This window comes from Vespa mandarinia, chromosome 2 (assembly GCF_050613455.1).
Source record: "Vespa mandarinia isolate Hongniang chromosome 2, ASM5061345v1, whole genome shotgun sequence".
Classification (NCBI taxonomy): Eukaryota; Metazoa; Arthropoda; class Insecta; order Hymenoptera; family Vespidae; genus Vespa; species Vespa mandarinia.
Window position 1 is genome coordinate 13770001 of NC_140811.1, and position 14132 is coordinate 13784132.

Here is a 14132-nt window from a genome sequence, read left to right on the forward strand (position 1 = left end):
CACATTATTATATTATATTATTATTTTTATAATACTGAAATGATTATACAATATAATAATAATAATAATTATTATTGGACTGTTCTTAAATTTATCTGTCAATATTTAAGTCAATATTTAAACACAAACGAAGAATTCGAAATCCAATCTCATTATTATATTATTTTCTCCGATTACCAATAATTTATTTGTCACCACATTAACACATTATTATTATTATTATTATTATTATTATTATTATTATTATTATTATTATTATTATTATTATTATGATTATCATTAGAGAAATATAAAATATGCATCTATATCTATACGATCAATTTAATCTCATGAGAAACATCATGATGAGATAAATGTTTTATCAAGATCGAAACCATCTTTATATTTCCGAGTACAAGCGCGCCAATTACTCGATACATATTAATTAAACGAAAAGAATGCCCGTTCGTCGTCACGAAGCAATTCCGTATGGATAATGAGCGGGAGATTCCGGTTACCGGTTGTCGAGAATGCCTTCGGCTCGTGCTCGTGCTCGTGATCGTACTCGTACTCGTGCTCGTGCTCATGCTCATCCTCATGCCCTCTTGCTACTCGTCTTCGTCTCTCTTATAGTTAGTTTCTCTCTAGTGATGCAACGTTGTGCCTTCGCGAAACTCGAGGAGGACATACATAAGGGAAGAAGTAGAAAACCGGCATGTCGTTCGCAAGAAACGTTCACTCACTTTCAACCGGTGTAACGACCTCGCCAAACGTAACTCTTCTGCTGAGAAACCGCAGCGAACGCACGTGTTCTCTTTTTTGTTCTCTCTCTCTCTCTCTCTCTCCCCCTCTCTCTCTCTCTTTTCCTCCCTTTCTCTCTTTCTGTCTCTCTCTCTCTCTCTCTCTCTCTCTTTCCCTTTCTTTCTATTTTATTTATTTATTTTTTTTTTAACCCTCCATAACGTCATGTAACTTCGAAGTCACATACTTATACATATATGTATGTATCTATGTATCTACATTTTATTATTATTATTATTATCATTATTTTCTTTTTTTTTTTCATTTCATTTCATCAACACAACATTCATTGTTATTTACTACTATCCGAAATTTTCAATATATTTTAATTTTAAGTACAAGATGGATCGTGAGTTCCTACGTGATTTTAAAAAACAATTATTATTCCTCTTCCGAGACTTTTTAAACCAATTCTTTTACTTATAATGATCGTAACTTTTTTCGATCAGTGAATGCCGTTTCTATTAGATACTATTATCAATTAGATATTTTAAACTTGTATTATAATAATAAAAAAAAATAAATAAATAAGTAAATAAATAAATAAAATAAAATAATCGATAATCTTTTAGGCTCTAACACTCGTGAAAACATGCGAACCAGTTGCTGAAATGCGAGAATGCAGAGCTCCAAGGGATTGGTCTCTTTTAGCCCTTCAAAATACACGAACCGGAAAGTCTCACTACTTGGTGATATGCCGATGTCCGGATTCGAATATACTTGGTATGAAAAGTATAATATAAAAAAAAAAAAAAAAAAAAAAAAGAAAAAGAAAAAACATTGACTGAAAGAATATTTTATAAAATGTATTATACGAAGTGTAACTTAATGGTCCGTACAAACTTTGGGAATAAGTTCTGGAGACTTAAACAAGTAGAAAATGTATTATGATCATAGGGATCAGAAATGCTTGATTCTAGAGTTATGATACTCGATTTCAAAATTTTCCCGCAATGGTTGGAAGAAATTATAACGTTAAATCGTCAAGCTTTTCTTATTTTCTGAATTCCTCGTGATTTCTTTAACCTTCCTTTGACTTGCATTTCTTACGCAACCAAGAAAAAAAAACACAGTTTATTACTCCTATAGAAATTGACGTAATAATTTCTCCAACCATTGCAGAATAACTTTGAATCGTCGTAACTTCAGAAGCAAGCGTTTCTGATCTCATGTTCATAGGACATTTTCTATTTATGTATATATGTATATATATATATAAATATATTATGTATATATATATATATATATATATATATATATATGTTATGTTGCAGAGGGTCCCATGAGTCACGATCAACCGACCTATGCAAGTGTACCAGGAATTCGTGTTTATGGAATGATGTGTGTGCAAGGAAATAGAAGAGGCCGGCCATTACGACATATACGTAGTCTTATGGGTTGGTTTTTCTATTTTTCTTTTCACTTTTTATTATGATATTATTTTTAATTGAATAACGAAATAATTCGAGTTAACGAAATTACAGGTTTTAACGACTTGGAGGAAAATACCGAAAGATTTCTATTCGGCAGAGATGATAAGCTAGAGTTTCCTTGGGATAAGGTTCATCAGTTGATGAAAATGGCCGTTTGGGAGTGATTTACGATCAGTTCGAATTTTATTCTCGCTCTTCGTCTCTTTCTCTCTCTCTCTCTCTCTCTCTTTCTGTCTTTCTTTCTTTCACTTTCACTCTCTCTCTCTCTCTCCCTCCCTTTCTCTTTCGATTTTTTTGATCCATCCTTTTTCACAATCGTCCACCCTTTTTCCTATTTCCTCTACGCATATCTTTCTTTTTTCTTTTTCTCTTTCTTTTCCTTTCTCTTCTTCCTTTTAAATCAAACCATCGATATACACCGCTTCATTTCATCTTTATTTATTACGATATCATCCTTGTCCGCGTTGTCCTTTAGCGTACAATACTCGTATATTTATATTATTCATTAAGTTAGATACCGTGAGCTCGGGATTGGTGTTAAAGCCAGGTAAATTAGAAGCAGCTCGTAGATTTTTTTTTTCACTTTTCTCCTTCGTTTCTAATTTCTAATTTTTTTCTTTCTTTGTCGCGGTTAAATTTAACGAATATAGAAAAAGATCAATGACTATGAAATTTCACGACAAAATTTCGATTATAAGAGCGCATGTACATACATATATACGTATGTATATGTATATATTTGTAGACGATTGAAAATTTATGATGAATTACGAGATATATAGGTATATATATAAGTTTTTAAACGAGTAGCTTTTTAATAATTTGCTACTACTACATGCTACTTTTATTACGATAAGATATCGTCGCTCCTCGTTATACTAATCCAACGGGTAAATTTTATCTATTAAGGTAGTATCGAAATGAAAGGGTTTGTTAGTAAAGACGATCGCATAAGGGGAAAAAAATCTAATATTGATTATAAATCATCAGTGAGGTAGGTAGTTCGCTTAATTGCACGTATAGGAAATCGATTATCGTTATTATTATTTGTCATCTAACAGATTCCAATTAAGCGCGATAAAAACATATTCGACTGTATAATGTGATCTTGCTTTTTCTTGAATTATTTAAGATATATAAATATCGCGCGCAATTAATCTACGATCGCAACAACACGAATTTAACGTTAATTAACGTTAAAAAAACGTATCGAGACTTGACGTCGAAACAATTCCAGAAGAGAAAAAAAAAAAAAAAAAGAAAAATATATATAAGAAAATATGATATAGGTACGTTTAAACGCCTGCGGAAAATTCTGTGGCCATAAACTATGAAAATATGTTTTCTACGTGAAATCAACGTAGGATTAGATCAAACTTTCGATTATTTTATGTACGAGTGTACGATAAAAAGTATTCTGAAATATCAATGCGTTCGTTCAACTTTGAACTTGTAAATTATATATACATATATATATATATACATATCTGTTAATTATCACTCACCAAGGACGTCAGAATTAACCAAGACGTTGCAGCTGTACATCGGTGTCACCAATCGTGGACGTCTTAAATTGAATGCTTTTCTGCAAGCTTCCTTACACGCTGACATTAAGTGACCACCAAGATGGCCTTGACTTAGATTTCCACTTTCACTATAAAAACGACGAAACAAATATAAAATAAAATTGAAATACAATATAAATACATATATCGAATGAATGGGTTAACTTACTTGTTTACGTCTTCAAATATCTGCCACTTTTTGACAACAAAACAAACACCCATCGTTGGTTCTTCGCACAATGGACCAGCGAGTGTAGCTAACTGAAAACCGTTAACCATACTACTGTCGTATCTGAAAATAATAATATTTTTTTTTTTTGTTATAACACGACAAAAAGAATCTTAATATCTAGACTGGAAATAATTTTTCATTGAAATGAATACTTACAACACTCGTGGATCGATCGATTTAAATTGTCGTTCCCAAAAATTACGATGTTTATAATCTGTCTCGTTTAACAAAATATTAGGTCCGCATTTTCGTGGTCCAAACGACCATATATTTTGTAAACTTATCTTCCAATCAGCTTCCTTAAAGGCAATCATCAAATCGTTTTTAAAGCTTTCAATTGCTTTTTGCTGCTTATCCGACATGGTTGAATCCTGAATAGATAATTCATTCAGATCGGAACAGTCTTCAAGTAAGGCATCTTCTTTCTCTTTCGTGAATTTGCTAAAATGTTGATCCATCCATTTCAATAGATCCGCATGTTTTTCTAATAATTTCGTTACACTTTCTGGAAGTGGTTTAGCATCGATTTCGAAACAACATTGTCGATTTACCGTCCAAGTTTCTAAATTTATTTCTTCTGTCTTCTTCTCGATAACTTCATTTACCATGTCCACTTTTGGTGGTGGTACAACCGTTTCTCTAAAGGGAACTATAGGTTCAGAAACATTGACCTCAACTTTGGCATATCGTAATGTTAGATCTTCTAAACATCTTTCCAAATGTACTTCACCGGCAGTGTTCAAAATAATCTCACCAGTTTCTTGAATATGTACTATGGCACATGCATCTGCTTGATTGAGTAATTTCAAACCGTTTATAAGCTTTTGTAAATCATTTGGATGTTTCGGTTCCAATGCTACTCGTAGAATTGGAACTGCAAGAGAAGTCAACTCAGAGAAGGATGGACAAACTATAGTAGTGGATAATGTTGCAGTTTTTAATACGTGTGCTTCTAAACCACCAATACCGAAGACATTACCAGAAGGAATTTTGGTGATAGGTTCTAATTCTCTTCCCATTAATAAATACAATTTTTCAATAGTTACTTTAGTAATATGTCTTCCAGGATGTAAATCTTTCAACGTCATTGCAGCTATATCTTCTCCTGCTTTTTGATACTCTAAAGCTTTCGCAGGATTGTGTTTTGGTCCAAGGACATAGACTTCGCTCCCTACTTTAAGCATACCTGAATATATTCTTGCAAAAGCTATTAAAGAAGTGGCTGTATCATTATCCGTTGTAGATTCTTCCTCAGACTTTTTATCTGAATTATCTATACACTCTCCATTAGGTTTTTCCTCTGATCTTTCTCGTTGTAACATTTCTGCATGTTTCTGCCTAGCAGCTAGTTTTCTTTCCGCCAACTCTTCTGCCGTTAAGGGTTTCATCTTATTTTCTGGCAAAGAATCTCGTTCTATTGGAAACATTTTAGAGATAAATACAATTACTGGTGCTTCAGGTGAAGAATTGCATGCTAAAAATGCTTCTTTAAGTTGTTGTGTTTCCGCAGGTAAAGTAGAAAAACTAGTATTTCCACTGATTAAACGTTCAATTTTTTCACTAGATAAACTATGAGGTGCTGGTATTTTTTCGCATATCATATTAATACATGCTCGAGCTAAAGGAAGCCATTGAGAACACACGGCTTGTAACTGTGCTTTAGGATCCGTATGTCTTAAGTCTCTTGTCGTTAATTTAATATTTAATTTTTCAGCTATAGAGGGTATTTTATCTTTATCTTTTCTAACGACTATAGTTTCATATAAAGACCATAGATTATCAAGAATGAGCTGTACAAATAAAGGTTTCTTTGCCTTCTCTTGAGCACCTTTCAATATTCTTTTTGTCTTACCATTTAAATAATAATCTCCCCAAAGTGTTTTCAATAAAACCTTTTCACTGAAGCCTAATTTTGTAGAAAAAAATTGTGCAAATTCTTTAATGCTGAATCCCCAACCATCGACAGCACTCGTGAACAAAACATTGCCTTGTTCTGGTGAAAAATACAAATTAGAATCATCTATATCATCAAGTATAGATTGCCAATCAGCTAAATTTCTTTCCATAACATTTTCAGTTGTAGAGACATTGGTCTGTTCTTTCTCTTCACGTTCCATTATATCACTAGCAAATAATTCTCCCATCACTGCATTAACTTGTTCTAAAAGTTGTGTCAAATGTAGATAAGCATCCAATGGTGACAATTTGATCTCTGTTATCAGTCTATCAATTTTATTCAAGATTAAAAGAGGTTTGAGACCTTCGACATAAGATATAGAAAGTGCACTACGAGTTTGGGGACATATTCCTTCTACAACGTCAACAACAATAACAGCGCCGTCACATAATCTAACAGCAGTTGAAACTTCTGATGCAAAGTCAACGTGGCCAGGAGAATCTATGAGATTTATCACAAATTCTGTGGTATTATAAATATGATAAAGAGATATAGAACTCGATTTCATAGTAATTCCTCTTAATTGTTCATCCGGACGACTATCCAAATATCGAAGCTTGCCAGCAAGCTTATTAGAGATAATACCATTACTTGCAACGAGAGAATCTGCCAATGTTGTTTTCCCATGATCAACGTGTGCAAGTATACAAATGTTACGAATACGATTAGGATCTTGTTGTAGCTCGCAGAGCTTCTCAGCGTTTACAAGCTTCATTGTTTATAATCAATGTAAAAAAGAATAATATATGATACTAGCTATATCCTGCTTCATATACTGCTTACACTATATGTACTTACAAAAATAATTATGCTAAATAATGTATACGAATAAATTAAAGATCTAATTTTCGAAAACAAATTAAGTCCCAATGCACTAAAATATAGTAAATATAGTAAATACTATTTCACTTTATTTTCGTTCCAAAATGCACAATATTCGCTAAACACAAGAGTATATCGTCGTTCGATTGGCATTGCTCTTGTCTTATAAAGCATACTCGCCAATACAAACTGTAAAACGATAGATAAGCACACGACGAGCGCGAACGAATAATTTTCTTTTCGTTGTACGTGGCCGACATGCAATCAATGTTAGAAAAACGTGGTTGACACTTGAACAATTTTGAGGTTAGATGCATTAAAACGATAATGCCGTAACTTTCTTCAATGATACAAACAATCTGCTTCCAACGAGAATAATAAGAAACACTTCCTGATTCTCGACACAACTGAAGTATTAATCAATCACAGCATCTTCCACTTCGAACTTCAAAATGCGACAAGAAACTATCCCACAGACGCGAAGACTTTAAGGGTCATGACGGTACATAAATAGTCAAATGTACATCTTTTAGTACGATTGCGTAAAATATAATTTCTCATATATTTTATTGAATTTAGAGATACTCCAAGAAATATTACTAATTAAAATTAATAATATGTATATAACTATGATTTATAAATATATATTAATTAACAAATTAAATCTGGAATCTATAGAAGTCAACTTGAGCTTAGTTGTTATTAGCGGGAAATTCTTTGATATTGCACCACAAGTCGAAATTTCTCGATAGAGAAAATATGATGGTACCAATATAGTCAAATGTATTTCTTTTAGTACAATTGCATGATAGATACTTTTTCGTTTATATGATATAAAATATAATTTCTCATATGTTTTAGTGAATTAAGTGATATTCCAAGAAATATTACAAATTGAATTTAATCATATATATGTAATTATGTTTTATAATTATACATTGATTAACATAAAGGAGTTAACTCTGGATTCTATAGGAGTTAATTTGAGTTTAGGTGTACTTAGCAGGTAATTCTTTGATATTGTACTACAGGTCGTAATTTCTCAAGAAGAGAAAGTATGACAGTACCTACATAGTCAAATGTATATCTTTTACTACGATTGGGTGATAAATTCTTTTTCGTTTATATATATATATATATATATATATATATATATATATATAAATGAAAATATAATTTTTCATTTTGTTTTATAATTTTCTATTGATTAATATAAAGGAATTAACTCTGAAATCTCTAGAAGTTAATTTGAATTTAGATGTAAGTAGCAGGAAATTCTTTGATATTGTTGTCGAAATTTCTCAATCGAAAGAGTATGGCGTTACGTACCGATAAACAACGACAAAATTAATATTAATAATGAAAGATATTATTTTGGAAACTTAATAATTTTATTAAATAATCGTCTGGAAAGGGTTTTCATTATAAAAGTTTTATATTACTTTTAAATAAAAAAATTGTAAGAAAATAATTTTTCTTTTACGTAATTCTTTTACGTAATAAAAATTCGTTCGAATGTTTTCTACATCGCTGATCATAACAAGATCAATCTCGGGTAATTATACGAAAAAACAAATGCTACTATAAGAACAATTAAATCATTTTAGTTACCTTTTTCATTTAACAATGTTCTTATTGAAAATGATTCCCACATACAATTAAGTAATTATCTTAGTAATAATTGTTTAAATAATTTGATTTATAACGAATACTATGACATTGCAAAAGTAAAAATATTATATAAACTTAATAAAGTTAAAGATAAAAATCGATGATTTCTTGTGAAACATATAAGAGTGTCAATTTTTTAATTCTTCTAGCGTAACGAAATAGCATCATTTCTAAGCTCTATATAAAAGCGAGTATAACGTTTTTACGAGTAAAAGAAATACGGACAGGAAAGAAAAACAACAAGAAGAAGCGAACATGATGAAATACATTATTGTCGCTTGCCTGTGCATAATATTTGTAGTAAGTAATATTGAATCAATTTTGATAAAATTTGGAATAATACGAATATTCACATTAACCAAAATTATTTTCTCTATTCCATATATTCCATATTTTCCATATATTCATATGTCGCATATATAACATATAAAAATTTGCATAGATATAAAGTGAATTTTAGTATTAGTAATAGACGCAACCCGGCATACAGTATCGGTTGTGTAAAAGAGTATGAGTTCCTTTCCAAAAATATTCTGAAAACCGAAAAGGAAATGGTTAAATCTAATGAAGAAAAAAAATATACAATTTTTATACGTTATAATATAACGATACTATATTATTGATATTTCAATCATAATTTTGATTTAGCTTGGTCAAGCAGAATCGCAAGATCAACAAGAAACTACAACCGATAAGAGAGTACGTAATAAAGAAATTTATTTATTCAATATTCAATAATTTAATGAATTTTTTATTAATACTGGTGATTATATATTTGTAGGTTGAGCGTAGCTTAGATATGAATCAAATGCCGCAAGGATCTAATATCCCAGGACAACTTGCAGATATCCCAGGACAATTTGCTAATATCCCAGGACAACTTGCTAATATTCCCAATGAATTTAACAAAGCGGTGAAAAATGTTATGGATGGTATAACTGATGGATTGTTAAATTCAAAAGATCTAATGAATAAGTCAAGACGTCGTCGTAGTTCAGAGCAACAATAGAATGTGATGTAATCACTCGCATCATGACAGTAAGTTATCATAACAAGTAGGTACTATTATTGAAGTAGGTACTATTATTCGAAGACTTTTAAAATAGAAATTATATCAGAAATTGCTAATTAGAAAATTTTATGTTCTTTCCTAAGATTCTATATATATATATATAATTCTTTTATTTTCGACTTACTCTGTCGATAAAGTGTGTGACTCTGTTTTTATCAATTGAGCTTATTTAACTTCAGTAAAAATCTCTTAGATTGCGCTATTATCGCAAAATCTTAGAATTCTTTCAATATTTATTAAAAATACGAAATAAATATGTTAATACCAATTCCAGGGAATATTGAAAACAGGAAATTTGATGGACGATGCATCGTAAATGTTATCTTATATGTGGTACACCTTAAAATTTATTCAGTATTATACATATATATAATATTCAATATTATATTGTTTCCATTACATAACTGGTATTTTATTAGCACTGATGTATTGATTAATAAATTAAATGGACACATAAAGAAGAAAAAATAATGACTTTTGAGATTCAATAAATTTATGTTTATTGGAAATACTAACATTAAAAATTATATATTAGTAAATTTTAAATGAAGTGAATCTATATATTTAAGTAAGAATTCAGAAAAATTTATTTTTAAAATTATTTATTTTAATTGTTTTAAAAAAAGAACTGTCATTATCGTAATTATAAGTATTCTATTGTTTCATCAAGCCGATAGTCATTCTGGTATCGGCAAGACCAGGTTGTTTAGTCACAATATATTATTTACCATTTTTTCTGGCCTATTGGTAAATAATTCAGGATGATTAAAATTCATTTCAGCATTGTTAATTAAAATGAGAATAGAATGGTTCGCATCATTAATATAATTCCCAACATTGTCTTCATTGAACTTTTTACCTTTTCTACGAACGTGGAAGTTATGTAAAATAAAATTTTGCTATTTTAATCTGGAATAATATTTTTTCATTCAATATAAATATAAGCGTAAACTGTGGAAAATAAAAATGTCAAGTTTTACATTTTATAATTATTACTTTAGCTTTGACAACAAGTTATAAATATGGATGAGAATGAATTTATTAGAAACAAGTTTGATGCATTTTGAAAATGTTAATAAAGAATTTTAATAAATACTTCGAGTTTTTTTCATAGTCTTAGAGATCCAGTAGTAAATCGCTTGACTGTCGATTAAATCACCCTCGACGATATCATTTTAAACTTCATATTTTTCTTTTATCTCGGTGTCGACATTTTTTATCCTTTTTCAGTGATTTTGAGACTAGAACAATATTGAGAACCTTTACAAGTAGGAGCCAAGGCTAATGCTTTACCAATATCATTGATTGTACTTGTGATTGTTGTCCATCTTCCTTAATATATTACATCTGCGTCTAAATCTAAATTAGATACTTAAAAATTTCTTCCATGCCAAAGGACTTCCTTAGCCTTGGTAGTCTTTTGTATTTATTCTTATATACAGTCAACACGGACAAAAAAGTTTTCTCTGAGTATGAGAACATCCTCAAATATGTTAATGTATTTTAATTTTTATATATGTTTGGACTATCAATTATACTCGTAAAATAGCGAACATTGTGTCATTAACTAATCGTCTCGTTGAATATATGAACTCAGCATTTTTTAAACTACGCTACGCTAGTATGTTTTAAACACTTATGTTTTATAAAAAGTAAAACATTATGAAAATAAATATTATTTTATTATTTTCATCTATTTTATTTTACATAATTAAAATTTGAGAATAAATATTTCTTTTATTTTCTTAACTCTTATATATTTACTTGCTCAATTTATTTCTTGTTAATATTTATCTATCCTATGAAATAATCAAGGTGTTTCGTTAAAATTTCAAGATTTCTGTAGTGTTCCTACATAGGAAAAATTGTGGAAAATGATTTTGCTTATATTCAGTCTATACGATACATTGCAATCAAGTTTATTCACGTAATGAATTATCATTTGCGTGTCATTATATATACATTCTGATTAATCTTCTTTTTATAATCGTTTGCTTATCATTCTTTTTCTTAATTATTATTAATTTTTCGAAAATTCTTTCTTTAATTTATTTTCTCTTTTCCTTTTATGTCGCTTATATATCAGCTTGAGCAAGAAGAGATAGAATTTATTTATCCGTTTCTTTTTATTTTGTATAAGTAATGCAATTTTATATCAACGAATAATTGAGAAATTAATTTCGCCGTAGCGATACGATAAACGTACTCATCGACAAGATATTTTTGATACTTTAGATCAGTCTGAGGATATCGAGAAAAATATTTTTCGATAATGGTAAGAAATTATTAATATCAAATCTAGGTTTGTAGATCAAATCTAGATCTACATAGATATACATATATATATATATATATATATATATATATATAAAGTTTAATGACAATTTATTAATATAAAAAAAGGAAAAAAGAAAGAACAGGAAAAATAATACGAAAATATTATAAAAGAAAAGTAAACTATAAGAAGTGAATCGCTAACAATTGGACATTTTCCTTGTTACTTATCTTATTTTCAACGGAAAATATTGTAAAAGTTTTCCTGTTATATAATTTTATCACGAAATAAAAATTTAAACCGATATTTTCGACGTTGCTAACAAAAACAAGGATAGTAAAACAAAAAAACATATGCCATCGTAAGAACAATTAAATTGTTCAGAAAACTTTTAACAATGTTCTTATTAAAATATTCCTATATACAATTAAATAATTATTCTAATAATTATTATTTAAATAATATTATTTATCACAAGTACTGTAACATTCGTAAAATTAAAATAAAATTATATAAACTTAATAAACTAAGAGATAAAAGTTGATGGTTTCCTGTGAAAAGATATATATACATCTCAATTTTTTAATTCTTCTAGCGTGACGAAATTGCATCATTTCTAAGGTTTATATAAAAGCGAATGTAACGATTTTATGAATAAAAGAAATACGGATTGAAAAGAAAAAACAAGAAGAAGCGAACATGATCAAATACATTATTGTCGTTTGCCTGTGCCTAATGTTGACAGTAAGTAATATTAACTCATTATTGTGGTAAAATTTGCAATAATTACGAGTATTCCTATTAGCCAAAATTATTTTCCCCATCTCAGAATCCCCCAAACTTCAACTTATATTCATATGCCACATGTATATAAGTATACCTCATAATAATATCTATATAATATAATAAATGTAATGATAAAATGAATTTTAGCTTGATCAAGCAGAGTCGCAAAATCAAGAGAAAACTATGACCGATAAGAGAGTATGTAATAAAGAAATTTATTCGTTCAATATAATTTAATTAATAATTTATTGAGTTTTCAGTCAATATTGATGATTACATGTTTACAGGTTGAACGTGACGTAGATATGGATCAAATGTCACAAGAGTCTAATTTTCCAAGCCAATTCGCTGATGTAGGAAATACGTTTAGCGAGAGATTTAAAAATGTCATGGACATAGTCAATGTTTTTGTGCAACAGGCAAAAAATTTGATGCAGCGTTTTTCAACCTTCGAATAGCGTTAAATTTTTAATAAATCGCGAAATAATAGCTGCGACTTAAAGAGAGGAAATTAATAAATTTACAATATTTTAATCTATAAAGAAATTTCTCGTAGAATGTTGTTAAGAATTAAATATAAATAAAGTATCTTCAAAATAATATAAAGTGATTTCAGTCTATCAGATTCATAAAAATTTGCGTTAACCTTAAAAACAAATGTTTTGAATCAAATAGCAAAAAGATTGATAAATGTTGCTTCAGAATATCGGCTACTTCCATTTGTAAAAATTCATACTTGATCAGTAAAAAAATCTGCTCAGTTGAAGAAAGAAAGAATTTAAAAGAAATATTCCGGGGGACACATGCCTTAATAAATAACCCATGATAATGATTAAATAATAGAACAAAATCCAACGAATAATATATTAAAAAAATAAATTCAATCCATAATCCTTATACGTATAAACAAATGAAACTTAAAATGAAACATTTATTATTCTTAAATTTATCGAAATATATTTATTTTTTTATCATATTGCTCAATAATTCAATCATTGCCCATGGGTCTCCTTTAGTGGTCTACTACATTGTTGTGGTAGGGGAAATTGTGTGTTAATAATATACAAGGCTATTCCAAATAAGTTTAATAGATTTAGATAGGCTTATGAAAAAAAACCAGACGATGACTTGGCAACGAATGATATGTGCATACACAAACGAGTAAGTGAGTGAACGAAAAAATTTATATGGGCTCGAACATGGTATGTATGTGGTAGGTTGAGAGGGTGGGTTTTCCAAACCCTTTTCTGAATAAAAGAAAAAATGGGAACTTCAATTGACTGGATTTATGGATGGATTTACATACTTTTCTCTGGATGAAAATGATTGGAACGAGGTATCGCTAGGTGAGGGCTCATTAGGGTTAAGCATTAGGATTAAGGGTAAATGATAGTTTATTACGTGAATAAACTTGATCGCAATATATCGTATAGACTGAATATAAGCAAGATCATTTTCCACAACTTTTCCTATCTAGGAACACTACAGAAATCCTGAAATTTTAACGAAATTTTAACCTTGATTATTAAAAGAAATATA

General features: G+C 29.4%; 2 protein-coding genes and 1 long non-coding RNA gene across 7 annotated transcripts in view; 2 read left to right on the plus strand and 1 right to left on the minus strand.

Annotated features, from left to right (window-relative positions):
• LOC118443057 (elongation factor-like GTPase 1) overlaps nucleotides 1-7308 on the minus strand; it is a 54353-nt gene extending 47045 nt beyond the window's left edge. Inside the window, exons 1-3 of the mRNA XM_035869510.2 lie at nucleotides 4167-7308; nucleotides 3948-4070; nucleotides 3719-3867 (exon numbers count right to left, since the gene is read on the minus strand). Of these exons, the coding sequence (XP_035725403.1) occupies nucleotides 3719-3867; nucleotides 3948-4070; nucleotides 4167-6682 (2788 nt within the window). The 5' untranslated portion in view covers nucleotides 6683-7308. The remainder of the gene's footprint in view (nucleotides 1-3718; nucleotides 3868-3947; nucleotides 4071-4166) is intronic.
• dsx-c73A (doublesex cognate 73A) overlaps nucleotides 1-9159 on the plus strand; it is a 31156-nt gene extending 21997 nt beyond the window's left edge. For 4 of the 5 annotated variants that reach the window (XM_085655324.1, XM_085655322.1, XM_085655323.1 and 1 more), the window contains 3 exons: nucleotides 1353-1503; nucleotides 2055-2177; nucleotides 2265-3478. In XM_085655324.1, coding sequence (XP_085511450.1) covers nucleotides 1353-1503; nucleotides 2055-2177; nucleotides 2265-2377 — 387 coding nt within the window. In that variant the 3' untranslated portion in view covers nucleotides 2378-3478. Of the gene's footprint in view, nucleotides 1-1352; nucleotides 1504-2054; nucleotides 2178-2264; nucleotides 3479-8609; nucleotides 8761-9108 lie in introns of those variants that run through there. The other variant, XR_014981861.1, reaches the window with a different exon arrangement.
• A 3233-nt stretch (nucleotides 9160-12392) lies between these two features.
• On the plus strand, nucleotides 12393-13589 carry LOC146873221 (uncharacterized). Its single transcript, XR_014983837.1, has 3 exons — nucleotides 12393-12551; nucleotides 12741-12791; nucleotides 12881-13589. It is a non-coding gene; the product is annotated as an uncharacterized LOC146873221 (long non-coding RNA).
• The last annotated feature ends 543 nt before the right edge of the window (nucleotides 13590-14132 follow it).